A 14,403-nucleotide genomic window follows, 5' to 3' on the forward strand; every position below is an offset into this window, starting at 1 on the left:
ACCCTACACTACACACATCTCAAACACCATCTTTCAATCCCTCAACGACACAACTGTTGTTAGCAGAATCTCAGATGGTACCGAGGAAGCGTGCAGGAGTGAGACAGATCGGCTGAGTGAGTGGTGTTGCAACCACAACTTTGCACTCATCGTTGGTAAGACCAAGGAATTGATTGTGGACTTCAGAAAGGGGAAGTCGAGAGAAAACACACCGGTCCTCATTGAGGGAAAGAGTGAGCAGCTTCATGTTCCTAGGTGTCAGCATCTCAAAGAGTTTATCCTGGGCCCAACATATTGATGTAATCACAACAGAGGCACACCATTGGCTCTACATTAGGAGCTTGAGGAGATTTGGAATGTCACCAGAGACTCTAGCAAATTTCTAGATGTACTGGGGAGAGTATTCTGACTGGTTGCATCACCACCTGGTATGGAGGCTCCAATGCACAGGATTTTAAAAAGCTGCAGAAGGTTTTAGACTCAACCAGCTCCGTCCTGGGCACTGCCTCCCCACCTTCAAGGACATCTTCTAAAGGCAATGCCTCAAGATGGCAACAACCATCATTAAGGACCCTCACCATCCAGTTCATGTTCTCTTTTCATTTCTACCATCAAGGAGGTGGTACAGGAGCCTGAAGATACACACTCAACATTTTATGAACAGCTTCTTTCCCTCTGCCATTAGATTTCCAAACGGTCCATGAACCCATGAATGCTACCTCATAATCTTGCTCTATTTTTGCACTACTTATTTATATTTTTAAATTTCTTATTGCAAATTATTGTCATTTTACGCATTGCACTGCTGTTGCAAAACAAAACAAAAAATCACCACATTCTTCAGTGATAATAAAGCAGATTCTGATTCTGAAATATGGGGATAATTAAAAAATAGCCGCAATATGATTAGTATAAAAATGGTGCTTGATGGCCAACACAGACTTGGTGATCTGGATCAACACACACAAAATGCTGGAGAAGCTCAGCAGGTCAGTGAAATCTATGGAGGGGAAAATAAAACAGTTGATGTTTTGGGCTAAGACCCTTCATTAGGACCGGAAAGGAAGGCAGAAGAAGCAAGGATAAGGAGGAGGGGATTTTCTAGCATCTGCACAGTCTCTTGCGTTTATGATTTGATCGGGCCTGTTTCCGAGCTGTGTTACTCTTATGACTTGATGACACGGACTTGGAAACCAACGTCCCTGTGCTCGAGTTCTAACTGGACACATTCTTAAAAAAAAAATCAAAAGGATCTGTTTAAGTTGCCGGTGAGTCCAGAGTAATGAGTGCAGTACGTCAGTCCAACAGGCTATAACTCAGAAGATTCCCCCTTCAAGATGAGCCTGTCTCCATTTGTCTGCTACAAAGATATAAGAAGCATCTACCAAACCTGAAGGTTTCTAACAGTCACATTTTGCTGTTATGCAAGAGCAACAAGAATGATTTTCAAGTAAAACTAGGTAATTACTTATGAAAATTGGCTTCCAAAATTTAGGATTAATCCCCCTTGAAATTCAAAAATACCAGAAGTAGTACTGCTCTGTTGCAATTTATACAACCACTTTACCCTGCTTTGCACCAAAACCCTTTCACCTTTTCATTTTTATTAGCATTATCAACATAAAGTCCCAGTAGCACATAATTGAGCAAAAATCCTGAGCTCTGCAAGATTTATGTTACTTAAAAAAAGCAAATTCTGAATTTAGTCTGCACTGTTTACTATCTTCCAAATTGTTTTGCTGATTTCCTAGAAGGCTTTCAGATTTCATCCAATATCCATGACCAGAAAAGGCTTCAATTCCAAAACAGTCACTAAGGACCAAATGACTTTCTAACACTGAAAATTTCTTCAATTGTCCACAGCTTATTTTTATCACCAAAGGCCTAAATTTCTAAAAAAACAGATTTAAATACAAGATTAGCAGATCGCTAACTAATGGACAGGGATTGAAGATAACTGCCAAGAGGCTCAAAAATGGCAGGAGGAGATTTTGAATATCTAAATATAAGAGCTTAGAGTACACTCTTGAAGGATAGCAGAAGCAGAAATATTCAGAAAGGAACTGAATCACTGTAGAATAATAAAAACAGAGAATGCAATTACAAGGCAGATCTATCAAAGAGCACGACAGACCAAATGACCTCCCTATTTATAACATTCCTTGCTTTGAGATTTTTCTGAAAAATTGCAGCGCATTCAAGTTGAGGAAAGTGGGGGAAAAAATGGAAAGGACATTTTGGTTTAAAAAGCAGTGTTCTGTAATCTTGTTAAAAGTAAGACATATAAAGCATAGGTGCAGAATCGGGCCATCCGGCCCATCAAGTCTCCTCCACCATTCGATCATGGGTGATTTTCCCCCTCAATCCCTTTCTTCCCATAACGTTTGATACTCTTACTAACCAAGAATCTAACAAGCTCCACTTTAAATATACCCCAAGACTTGGCCTCCACAGTGACCTGTGGTAATGAATCTCACAGATTCACGACCCTCTGGTGAAAGGAACTCCTCCTCATCTCTGTCCTAAAGGGGTGTCCTTCTATTCTGAGGCTGTGTTCTCTGGTCTTAAACTCCCCCATTAATACAAACATCTAATACCTGACACTCAAACAAAGTCTGGTTGCTTAAATCAGAACGGTAGGTAGGAGTGACTTATATCCTGGACATGAAATTATTAGAGGAATGTCTTAGACAATTAGACACAAATTTTTGTGGTGCTACAGTTGTGCAGCTCATAAGAATTGCCTCTATTCTCATATAAATCACATATAACATTGTTGCTTTCAATGGGATGCCATATTGTTGGGTAAACTTTCCTTGCATTTAAAACTACAGCATCTCTGTATGCCTCACCAGACCCGCTCCTCCCCTCTCCCCCATATCATTGTGGTAGTTGGCTGAGAATTGAGAATCTATTGAAATTGGTCTGGCATGCACTGGGTATGAAAATAAGCACAACACTAACAAAGAAAACATTATACTGTATGAATAACTCTCACCAGGCAATGTCTTATGAAAATTCTGGTGTACAATTGGGACAGCAGGCAATTGCAAGATGGTTATTAGACCTTCTGCTACGTGTTAGTCTGGAAAATTAGCTTTGGTTATGGGGGGGTGGGGGAGAGAGGTCGGGGCTAGGGGCTGCTGTGGGTGAACAGGGAGCTCAGGTCATAATTTAGAAAATATTAAATTAGTAATTTGAGCTTCCAACTTATCAACATAATTACATATAATTTCCCATTTCTGGTTTGAATCTTTCTTCAGATAAGCAAAGTTTCATTGCTGAAACAAGCAACTCCTTTTAGTGTATTAAGCTGTTATACTAAGGATCTCACTAATTAATGACCTTGATGAATTGTGTTACCTTTACCTACAATCAGTCACTATATTTCAAATGACTTGTTCACCACAAAAATTTGTATTCACAGGGCAAATAATTTTTTTTTAATAAGATTTCACCCTGAAGTGGGAGTCAGACTAACCCAATAACAGAAATCGGGGCTGCTTTCAAAGGATGCCATTATGAAACTGTTTATAAGAGCACTGAGTGAAGTTCTTGTCACTTTCCTTTTTTCCTCAGCTATGCATTAGCTTTACAATTTGAAACCTACTTCAATGTGTCTGTGTTTATATTAAAACAGACTGAGTAAAGCATCTGGGAGAACCTGTCCGTGAATCTCTTTCTGATGTACTCTCTTCCTTCTCTGTGAATGAATCTGCACACCCTCTATACCTCTCCCCCACTTCCAATTTCATACACAAACACCATTAGCCACCTTGTTTCCACCTCAGATTCCATTTCTGCAATGCTCGTCTTTCAACACGTGAAATATTCATCCCATAAGTGGACAAGCTTTTAAAAAAAGCTTAGATGTGGAGGGATCTTGGTTGTCTGTGCCCCACAAACTTAATTTGCTGACAAAATTTTTGTTTCATCTCTATCATGAACCATTTGTACTTCAATTTTCCTTCCTCAAACCCCTTAGATGAAGGTCGTGGGTTTAGCAAATCAGGCAGCATCCGTGGAAAAGAATAAACAGTCGATATTTTGGGCTGAGACCCTACATCAGGACTCAAACGTTGACTAAAATGTTGCTTCTTTTGATGAAACTTTAAATAATGTTTTGAGAAGCAAAGAGAAATGCAGGATAAAAGGGAACTGTAGGCTTAAGGCCTTGGCAGCTGAAGATCTGGGCACCAATGGTGATGTTAAAATCAGGGATACCCAAGAGACCAGAATTAGAAATGTATAGGGCATTGTATGGTTAGAACATAGAACAGAGATCAGAATCAGAATTATTATCACAGCATGTGTCATGAAATTTATTCACTTAGCAGTAGTAGTGTTCACAGGTTCAATGTCCATTTAGGAATTGGATGGCAGAGGGGAAGAAGCTGACTGTGTGCCTTCAGGCTTCTGTATCTCCTACCTGATGGTAACAGTGAGAAAAGGACATGCACTGAGTGCTGGGGGTCCTTAATAATGGACGCTGCCTTTCTGAGACACTGCTCCTTGAAGATGTCCTGGGTACTTTGTAGGCTAGTACCCAAGATGGAGCCAACTAAATGTACAACCCTCTGCAGCTTCTTTCAGTCCTGTGCAGTAGACGCCCCCAATACCAGACAGTGATGCAGCCTGTCAGAGTGCTCTCCACAGTATATCTATAGAAGTTTTTGAGTGTTTTTGATGACATACCAAATTTCTTCAAACTCCTAATGAAGTATAACAGCTGTCTTGCCTTCTTTATAGCTGCATCGATACATTGGGACCAGGTTAGGTCCTCAGAGATCTTGACACCCAGGAACTTGAAACTACACACTCTCTCCACTTCTGATTCCTCTATGAGGATTGGTATGTGTTCCTTCGTCTTACTTTTCCTGAAGTCCACAATCAGCTCTTTTGTCTGACGTTGAGTGCAAGGTTGTTGCTGTGACAACACTCCACTAGTTGGCATACCTCACTCCTGAACACCCTCTCGTCTCCATCTGAAATTCTACAGACAATGGTACTTGAGCTATGCCTAGCCACAGTCATGATTACAGAGAGAGCAGAGCGGTGGGCTAAGCACACACCCCTGAGGTGCACCACTGCTGATCAAGGAGCAAAGTCATGGTGTGATTTGAACCCAAGGCTAGAGACTTTAAAATCAAGGTGTTATTGGACTGATTGCCATTGTAAGTCAGGGAGCACAGGAGCATGGAGTAGAAGTTAGATAAGCAGTAGAAGCTTGGATAATTTCCTATCAGACCACCACTGTAGCTCAAGAAAAGATAATGGAAGAATATGGACAATGATGGAAAATAAATCAACATACAAATCTTACACCACATTTGAAAAGAATCAAAAAGATTCAATCAACATTCTAAAGATAAAAATAAAATGAAGCCATGAAAATACAAGGATGGAAAATTAAAAATGTCACAGCTGAACAAGCAAGTTTTCCATTACCTGGAGAGCATAATTTGTTTCTAATATAGGGGTAACCCCACCTTTCGGGAGGGCAAACAAAGAACTGTTCAGCAGTCAGTTAATCAAAACCAGCCAAAGTTGGCTCTCAGCTTTTCTAGGTGTGCCGAGTTCCAGGAAAACCCATAGTAAGCATTTCTGCCCAATCTGATTTCACTGTATTTACTTTAAGCTAGCATTTACAATTAGTAATGGAGCCGCATATTTTCAAACCTGCTTAACTACAATAATAAATGTTTGACTGGCACAATTTAACTTGGACCAACCTTTTTTAAAAAAAAGTTACTAAGATTTCTCTGGCCGGCATTTACAAGGTCACCTTTCAAGGGCATTTATGGGAAAATAAATTATAACATAATTGAGCATTTAATAAGAATAATGCCACAGGCAAAAGTAGTTAAACAATAACCTCTGCTTTTGTATATATTTAATTATATTTTACGTGGCAAAATCTCAAAATGATTACATTTGAACTTCTTTACAACAGCAATCTAACAATATTCTCAGTTTAACGTAGCACAATATAGCCTCAATGTACAAATTAAAATATTCAGTATTTAATATGGTTACTTTTCAAAATCTGTGAAATTATTGTTTTAAAGATGATGAAAAGCTTGAGTCCAGTTTGAATCTTCTCTCTAGGGCATGGGTTCCCAACCTTTTTAACACCTTGGACCCTTATCATTAACTGAGGGGTCCGTGAACCCCAGGCTGGGAACCCCTGCTCTCGGAGAATACCAGATGCACTGGATTTTTAAGCAATTGTTTTTCAACAGTTCAATATTCTTACTATGTTAAAAAGATTAATCTTCTCCTAATCTTTAGCTATGCAATTAACTAGTTATCAAGAAAAACATATACACAATTCATGTAGGTATAATGAACAAACATACATTAAAATGGCCACCCTGGGGGGAAGGAGTTTACCTACTAGGAGCTTAAAAGTCAATGGACTGAAAGAAAACATTCAAAATACACAGCAGGTCAGGAGTATACAGTATGTGGAGAGGAAAATATTCAATGTTTCAGGACTGCCAATGAAAGTCATCAACCTAAAACAATGTCCTTGTGTCTCTCTCCACAGATGCTGATCTAACCAGCTGTGTATTTTCAGCAACACACAAACGATGCTGGAGGAACCCAGCAGGCCAGGCAGCATCTATGGAAAAGAGTACAGTCGATGCTTCAGACCAAGACCCTTGTATTTTTGCTTCCTATCCAGATCTCTAGCATTTGTGTTTTAATATTGCAATGTCAACAAATTCGTCTTGCTCCTGATTTATAACAACTTAAAAGAAAAACGAACTGTTTATATATGGTGTATTTAATCTTCCAAAGGTGGTGCAAGTGTGATATGCCTTGCTGGGATTGGTGGCAAAGGCAGATTCATTAGGGGCATCTAAGAAGCTCTTCAACAGGCACATGGATGATAGTAAAATGGAAGGCTGTGTGAGGGGGAAGGTCAGCACAACATTATGGGCTGAAGGGTCTGTACTGTACCATGTTCAATGTGCACAAAACCATCACCAAGCAAAATCTACATCAAGAAATGCAAAAAGCACACAATGTACCCCTGCATCAATGCACAAATTGGCCACTGTGTTTCCTACATCACAAGGACAACACATCAAAAAGTGCTTTATTGGCTGTACAATGCCTTGTGATTGCTGAGGTGGGAGGGGGTGGTGGGAGAGATGAAATGCAATATATATATTGAAATTTCTCCCTTATTGAAAAAAAAAGTATTGCTGCCATTCCGTTTCTAATCTAGACCAATTTAAATGAATGCAAGTTGAAACGCAGCCCAACATTTGGCGGCACAAAGATGTGGCAGCTGTCGGCAGAGGATGTTTACTGAGAAGGATTGCATTTGGCAAAGGACAAACTAATTTTCCTCCAATACGTACCTCAGAACACTTAAAACGGAAGAGAATTTACAGCCAAGCTGCTGTTTCACATATTGAGACTATTCTGGGTAATCAGTTCCTGAAGCATATCTGAACTGAATTGACATACTCATATGAATCAAGGACAGAATAGGTCAGTCCTTGAAAATCTGCAGAAAACACCTGGCACCATTCCTTCAGTAATCAAACAAGCTACACAATTCTCAGAGTTCTTCTGTCATTTATTTGTCAGTCTCCCCTTAACAGATCACCTTACTAAACGTTGTTGAACTTGGATCTCACGACCCTAAGTAGTGGCTTCATACCTAACATCCCTCAACAGTTATAAACAACAGAGATTCTGCAGATGCTGGAAATCTTGAGCAATGCGCGCGCGCGCGCGCACACACACACACACACACACACACACACACACACACACACACACACACACACACAAATACACACGTGCTTGAGGAACTCAACATGTCAGGCAGCATCTATGGAGAGGAATAAACAGCTGACCCTTTGGGCAGAGAACCTTCATCAAGACTGGAGGGGAAGGAGAAAGAAGCCAGAATAAGAAGATGGGGACAAGGTGGACTGGAAAGGAAGGAGGCAGGAGCCATCATGAAGTGGAGAGAGGGGAAGAAATACAAGCTGGCAGATGATAGGAGGAACTAAGTGAGGGGGATTGTGAATGAATGGAGAGTGGAGAAGTGAGAAGCTGGAAGGTGATAGGTGGAAAAAGGGCTGATGAAGATAAAATCTGATAGGAGACAACAGTGGACCATGGAAGAAAGGGAAGGAAGAGGAAAACCAGAAGGAAGTGATGGGCAGGTGAAGAGAGGGTATGGGAGGAGAATCAAAATGGGCAATGGAAAAGGGGAGACAGGGAGGGGAGAAATTACCTGAAGTTAGAGAATAGAGAATCCTTCAACAATTGGTACTGCTTATAAAATAATAATTGAATTCTTATAAAAAGTTTTAACTCACCTATCCTGGGACTCGATGTAAACATATAAGTGTGGCTCAAAGCATTTGGAAATAATGCCATGGAAAGGGTTGTCTGGGACTTTGGGCTTCTTTGGCTGAAAAGATAAATCACACAACAAAAAATAAATTGTTAGACCAATGACAACACAATGTAAAATGACCCGGAAAGGACCTGGCTTGCAGTCATTTATAGAGGTAGAACTTGTCAGTATCAGTGCTAGTTTTCATTTGCATGCATTTATGATAGATACATACAAGAGCATTTAGACTTTCAGAGTATGATCACTATTGAAAGGTAGAATAGCATGTAAGGTAGCACTTTATTCAGACCAAACTCATACACACAGCATTGAAACTAATCAGACAATCTGCTCTGGCAAGACTCAATGAGACATAAATATTTCCCATCTCCTTGGGAATAATTCACCTGCTCTATTTGGAAATGATGCTCTATGCTCCAGACCAATGGACATCTCACCAGAAAGGGAGTATCCCCAGCAACACAGTCCTGAACAAGCACTGCCTTAGAGCTTCGTGTTCAAGTCTCTGTAGCCAGATGTGAATCTACAAACTTCCAACTCAAAGGCAAGAAATGACCAATGCAAAATTAAGATAAAATTTCTCAGTGGAAAATCAAAATGCTGGGTTTAATCAGAAACACACAAGTTAAAACTAGAGAGATTTTAGAAATGAAAAATAATTGCTGCAGTTCAGTTAGTAAACTTATTCACCAATAATGATTAAGATGTGATTTGTGCTCTCAGTTACAGTGGTAGGAGGGGAAGGAAATTTATTTATGTATTCGAGACTCAGAGATTCAGCTGAGTAATGGTGAAAACTCTCAGAGTTGCACGATATTTGGCAACTAGTTCAGGTGTGGAAATGCCAGGCCTTGTCAGAATTAAATTCAATCACAGTGACTTTATAATGTGATTATAACACAGAAGGTAGTCATTTAGTCTACTGACTCTATGCCAGGTCTTGGGAAGAACTATCCAGTTAGTTCCACTCCCTTACCAGGTGAATTCTTCTCTTGAAATACTTATCTAATTCTCTTCTGAATCTGCTTTCAACCAATATATTACAACTTATTGTATTAACAATGCAACCTTAACTTCATACTCTTGGTGACATGCTCTGGTATGACAATTAGCAAATATCTACAGCCTGTGTTTAGACTTCAGCATAATTATGAAGGACCCAAAACTCAGAAGATGATAGAATAGTTCTCACCGTCGCCCACCTGAATTCCTGACCCTAGAATGTGTAAATAAGCTTCCTTCCCTTACTATCACTGTAGCTGAGAAAACAGATCACCTCTTAAGCGTTATTGGTGAGCAGATATCAGGCTCATTGCTGGGGAGAATAAAAAGAACAAAGAGGAGGTATTGCCATTTTTCAGTGAATCAGAATGAGAATCATGTCTACTATCACCGACAAATGTCATGAAATGTGTTGTCTTGCAACAGCAGTACAATGCAATATATTAAAATAAACTATAAATTACAATAAGATACATACACACATACATATGTTAATTAAGTAGTGTAGATAGAGAACAAAAAATGTGAGGTAGTGTTCATGGGTTGGTTCACTGTCTGTTCAGAAATCAGGTGGCAGAGGGGAAGAAGCTATTCCTAAAATGTTGAGCATGTATCTTTGAGCAGTGTAATAGGAAAAAGGAACAATATCCCATAGGGTTCTATTCTAGGACTGCTTTTTTTCAGCAAGAAGATTAATGTCTAGATTGTGGCCTCAAGGAAATGAGCAGAGACTGTTTCCTTAGACTGCAGTGTAGAGCCAGTTGGCACTGTCTCAATAAGGGGATGATGAGCAATGTCAAGAAAATCTTTGGAATTCTCCATCCCAAAGACCTATAAATGCTCAAATGAGACTAATAGACGATAGGGCATTTAGGGAAAATGAGATGGTCCTAGATCACCCTTAATCTCTCTGAGTATTAATTTATTTCAAAGACTGTAAGACAACCTCCTTCTTCTGTATCTTTTGGAAAAGTAACTCCACAGTTAAATCTATTGAATGGTAGAGCTTGGATGCCTGGAGGTCAGTGTTGGCCAGGGGCAGAAGAGTTTAAATCAATATATCCAGGGAACATTTAAAGCAAGACCCCAGGTTAATAAAAGGCATTAAAAATAACAGCTGAGCTCATATGTGACTGAATACAGAAACCAAAGTCTAACAATAAAACAGCAAAACTAGTGAGCAATTTAGGGTATTTAAAGCTATTATTGAAATTGTAATGATATTTGAATCAATATTAAGGCTTTAGAAATTGTGCAAGAATCACTGGTGCGATGAACCATTAAGAGCAAAGACTTGAAAAGTTTCTTGAGAAGAATGCACACTATTGGCGGTTTAAATTACGAAAGGTCAGTGAGCTGGATAGAAGCACAGAGAATCTAATAGCTCACGGCAATAGGACAAAACAAGACTATAAGTAAAATACTCCCCAAACAGAAGGCAAGATACACTTTTATTTTCACATGTTGAGATGAATGGGATGGTGGCTGAAGCAAAAGCAGTGTCAAAAGTCATAATTACATCGGATAATGAATGAAAGCAAAGGAGATTAAAGGATATGAGAATGAGTGGAGGAGTCTCATTCCACTTTGAGACTTTCCAAATTTCACATTCCATTGACACAAGCTACGTTCAGCATTCATCAATTACTTTCTTACTGTTACTAAACTGATAATATTAGACCCCAACAAAGGTTAAGCAATTAATTTTCTATTACTATTGTGACAGATAATATTTAGGCATTTCTTGCTGAGTGAAGAAAAAACTTAGGGAAATGGGCATTTGTATTTGTATTTGTACTTTAGATATGTACAAATTAACTTTAGCTACTATTTCCACACTATCATGCAATAGTCATGAAAAGTCTGCTTTGAATGAAATGTTTCATTTGGCATGATATTAAGCACCCCCACATCTTCATTCTTAGAGAAGGTAATACGATCCTATTTTGATAATGAAACGAGAACCCTCTCCATAATTCAGTTTGCAAGCTTGGCAACAGAATTATTTTCAGGCCCCTTACCTGATGCAGAATATTTTAGTGAAGGCTGTACAAATAAGAATGCAAAGAAACATTTTTTCAATTCTGTGAGGTTTTAAACAAAAGAAAAGAGTATCGTGGTACCTAAAAGACACCAGGCGGGAAGCAATTTCTAATACCAGAAATGGACTACATGGGATTTTCATATTCCTTTTTCTTTGGCATATACTGAAATCAGTCGCTCCTCACAGTTGTTATAAGCCTTGGGTGGTAATGGGGATAAGCTCCCACTACCTATTAAATACTCCCAATGGCTTGTGTCTCAAGTAGCCTCTGACAAGCAAGTCCAGTTCCGGCCTTCACGTGTGGCTTAGCTACTAAGCCCGACAGAACCATTTCTATTAACAGGAGAAGGGGCAAAGGCAGATTACTTGCACCTTAAAATCAGTTGCTTCTGGCAAATGGGGCTCGTCAGCCATGGTTGGCAGCTCATACAGGAGGAGGAAAACTCTGATCTCAAACTTCAGCTGCACTGCAGTTATACTCACTCATGGGGACGGCTTTGGAAATAAACGCCGAGGAAAATTCCAGAGCTGGAGTCCCTAAGGCAATCCTACATCGAGTTCAATGCTGACTGGCAACTTCTGTGTCACCGCTGGTTCTCAACTGTATTGGTCTCTGCCGTTCCTTTGCTGTATGGAGAGGGGTAACCTGCTACATTGTCAATAGCTTGTACTGCCCTGGCTTGTGTACCGCCTTGTGTTTCACATAGACAGCTGGGATGCAGCATCCATAGTCAACCCTAGCAAATGGAGGGCCTCTTATTGAATTCAATATCTCTGGAGATTTTGGTCTGTGCTGTTAACACCAGCAAACTTCCTGGTATGTATATGAAACTCTGTCGATATCTCTCCAGGGTAAACACACAGGTGGAGGTGAAGGGCAAATGGAGAGAAGCAAGAGAAAAGTATCATCAGTAAGCCCTTAACAGAAACCAGGGATCGTCCTGGAATATTCAAACCTGACAGATTAGGTTACAGGAAAAGGGAGCGGGAGCCCATTCTTTCTTACAGACAGGTAACTCTTTCCACTGCCTAGAGATTGCTTTTCTATTCTACAGCTCTTCAAATGCTTATTTACATATCTTTATAGAGTAACAATGTATTTGGTCCTTTTAAAATTGTGTTAGGTATTGGAATAGCTACAGATAATGTACTTTTAATCATGCATTTATGCCCTGCAACTTTCTTCTCTTGGCATGCTTACTTCAAATTACCATACTACAATATTATATACACTATTAAATAATTTCAACAATAGCTATTTTATTATTTTCCACTTAGAATATGAAAATTATGGAGTTACAGAAGCTATTACCATATTATACTGAATGGACAAAATGTGCAGAACAGTTTAATGAAAACTGGATGGAGAATAAAGCCATTGAGCTTCTGATAAAAACAAGGAACATCGGGGTATCTGAAATTCCCACAAGAACTACATATAGGGATGCAAGAAAGGGACTTGAAAGCAAGAGGTTTTAAATTTTTATATTTGCTGGGTTATTTACCAAAGTCAACAATTCTTGGGTGGAAGGCATGTTGGAAACAGCACTGTTAAAGAATCCCAAACATCAACTGCCTTTATAGCTTCACAGTGTGCTTATGAAGCTGTGTAAATATCCATTCAGGGTAAACTAGGGCAGAGTCTATGAACACAAAGTTTCTACTATTCTCATATAGATTCATTGCCAGTTTATTGGAGCTGGACCAGTCATGTACAGGGGGAGAAGCAACAGATTATTAATAATATTCCATCAGAGAACATAAAAAAACAACTTCCAATCTCTAACCAGAACTTGAGATTGTACGTTATGAAGCTATCAGTGTAGCTCATCAAATATTCTAGAACCTCACACATCGCACCTGAGCTTGCATGTCCTAAATTGGACCTGTCATTATGGAGGCAATCAGTAATGACCTGTCCAGGTTTAACCAAGTTGATGTCACCTGTAAGGAAACTCACCAATGCTTCTACTTCCTCATAAGGATAAAGAACTTCAGCTCCGAAAGCATTCTGTCTCGGTGCATAACAGCATGGTAAGGCAACTGTTCTGCATGACCGCAAAAAACTGCAGAGTTGTGGACACAGCTCAGCCTAGCACAGGAACCAGTCTCCTCTCTATGGGCTCTGTCTGTATTTCTCACTGCCTCCGTAAAGCAGCCAGCATGTTCAGAAATCCCAGTCACCCCAAACGTTTTTCCCTCTTCCCTCTTCTATATGACCATAAGACATTGGTCTAATTCTGCTCCTTTCAGCCCATTGAGTATGCCCTGCTATTTCATCATGGCTGATCCATTTCCCCCCAATTCCATAACCTTTCATGCCCTAACTAATCAAGAGCCTATCAAACACTGCCTTAAATGTACCCGAAGACCTGGCCTCCACGTCACCTGTGGCAGTGAATTTCACAAACTCACCACCTTCTGGCTAAAGAAATTCCTCCTCAAAGATAACGCAAAGAATTTTACTCCCTCACGTTGTGGGATGGATGCAATATTTAAGTAAATTCTAAATTCATCTCTGTTCTAAATTGACATCCATCTACTTTGAGGTTGTGCTCACTGGTCCTAGATTCCTCCACTGAAGGAAACATCCTCTTCACATCCACTCTATTTAGGCCTTTCAATATTCAGTAGGTTTCAATGAGATCCCCTCATTCTTCTAAATTCCAGTGCGTACAGGCCCAGAGCCATCATCTGCCCCTCATGTGATAACCTTTTCATTCCTGGAATCATTCTCGTGAACCTCCTATGAAACCTCTCCAATGTCAGCACATCCTTTCTTAAACAAGGAGCCCAAAACTGTTCACAATAATTCAAGATTCAAGTGCATTTATTATCAAAGAATGTATGAATTATACAACCTTGAGGTTTGCTTACTCACCGGTAGCCACAAAGCAAGAAACCTGAAAGAACCCAATTAAAGAAAAAAAAGAATAAAAATAAAAGACCAACACTCGATGTGTAAGAG

The 14,403-nt window shown here is 39.6% G+C and overlaps 1 protein-coding gene across 3 annotated transcripts in view; it reads right to left on the minus strand.

Annotated features, from left to right (window-relative positions):
- The window catches only part of vps53 (VPS53 subunit of GARP complex), a 271,204-nt gene that overhangs the window by 120,524 nt on the left and 136,277 nt on the right, over positions 1–14,403 (minus strand). For all 3 annotated transcript variants that reach the window (XM_072243137.1, XM_072243138.1, XM_072243139.1), the window contains exon 13: positions 8,349–8,443. In XM_072243137.1, coding sequence (XP_072099238.1) covers positions 8,349–8,443 — 95 coding nt within the window. The remainder of the gene's footprint in view (positions 1–8,348; positions 8,444–14,403) is intronic.

This window comes from Mobula birostris, chromosome 25 (assembly GCF_030028105.1).
Source record: "Mobula birostris isolate sMobBir1 chromosome 25, sMobBir1.hap1, whole genome shotgun sequence".
Lineage (NCBI taxonomy): Eukaryota > Metazoa > Chordata > Chondrichthyes > Myliobatiformes > Myliobatidae > Mobula > Mobula birostris.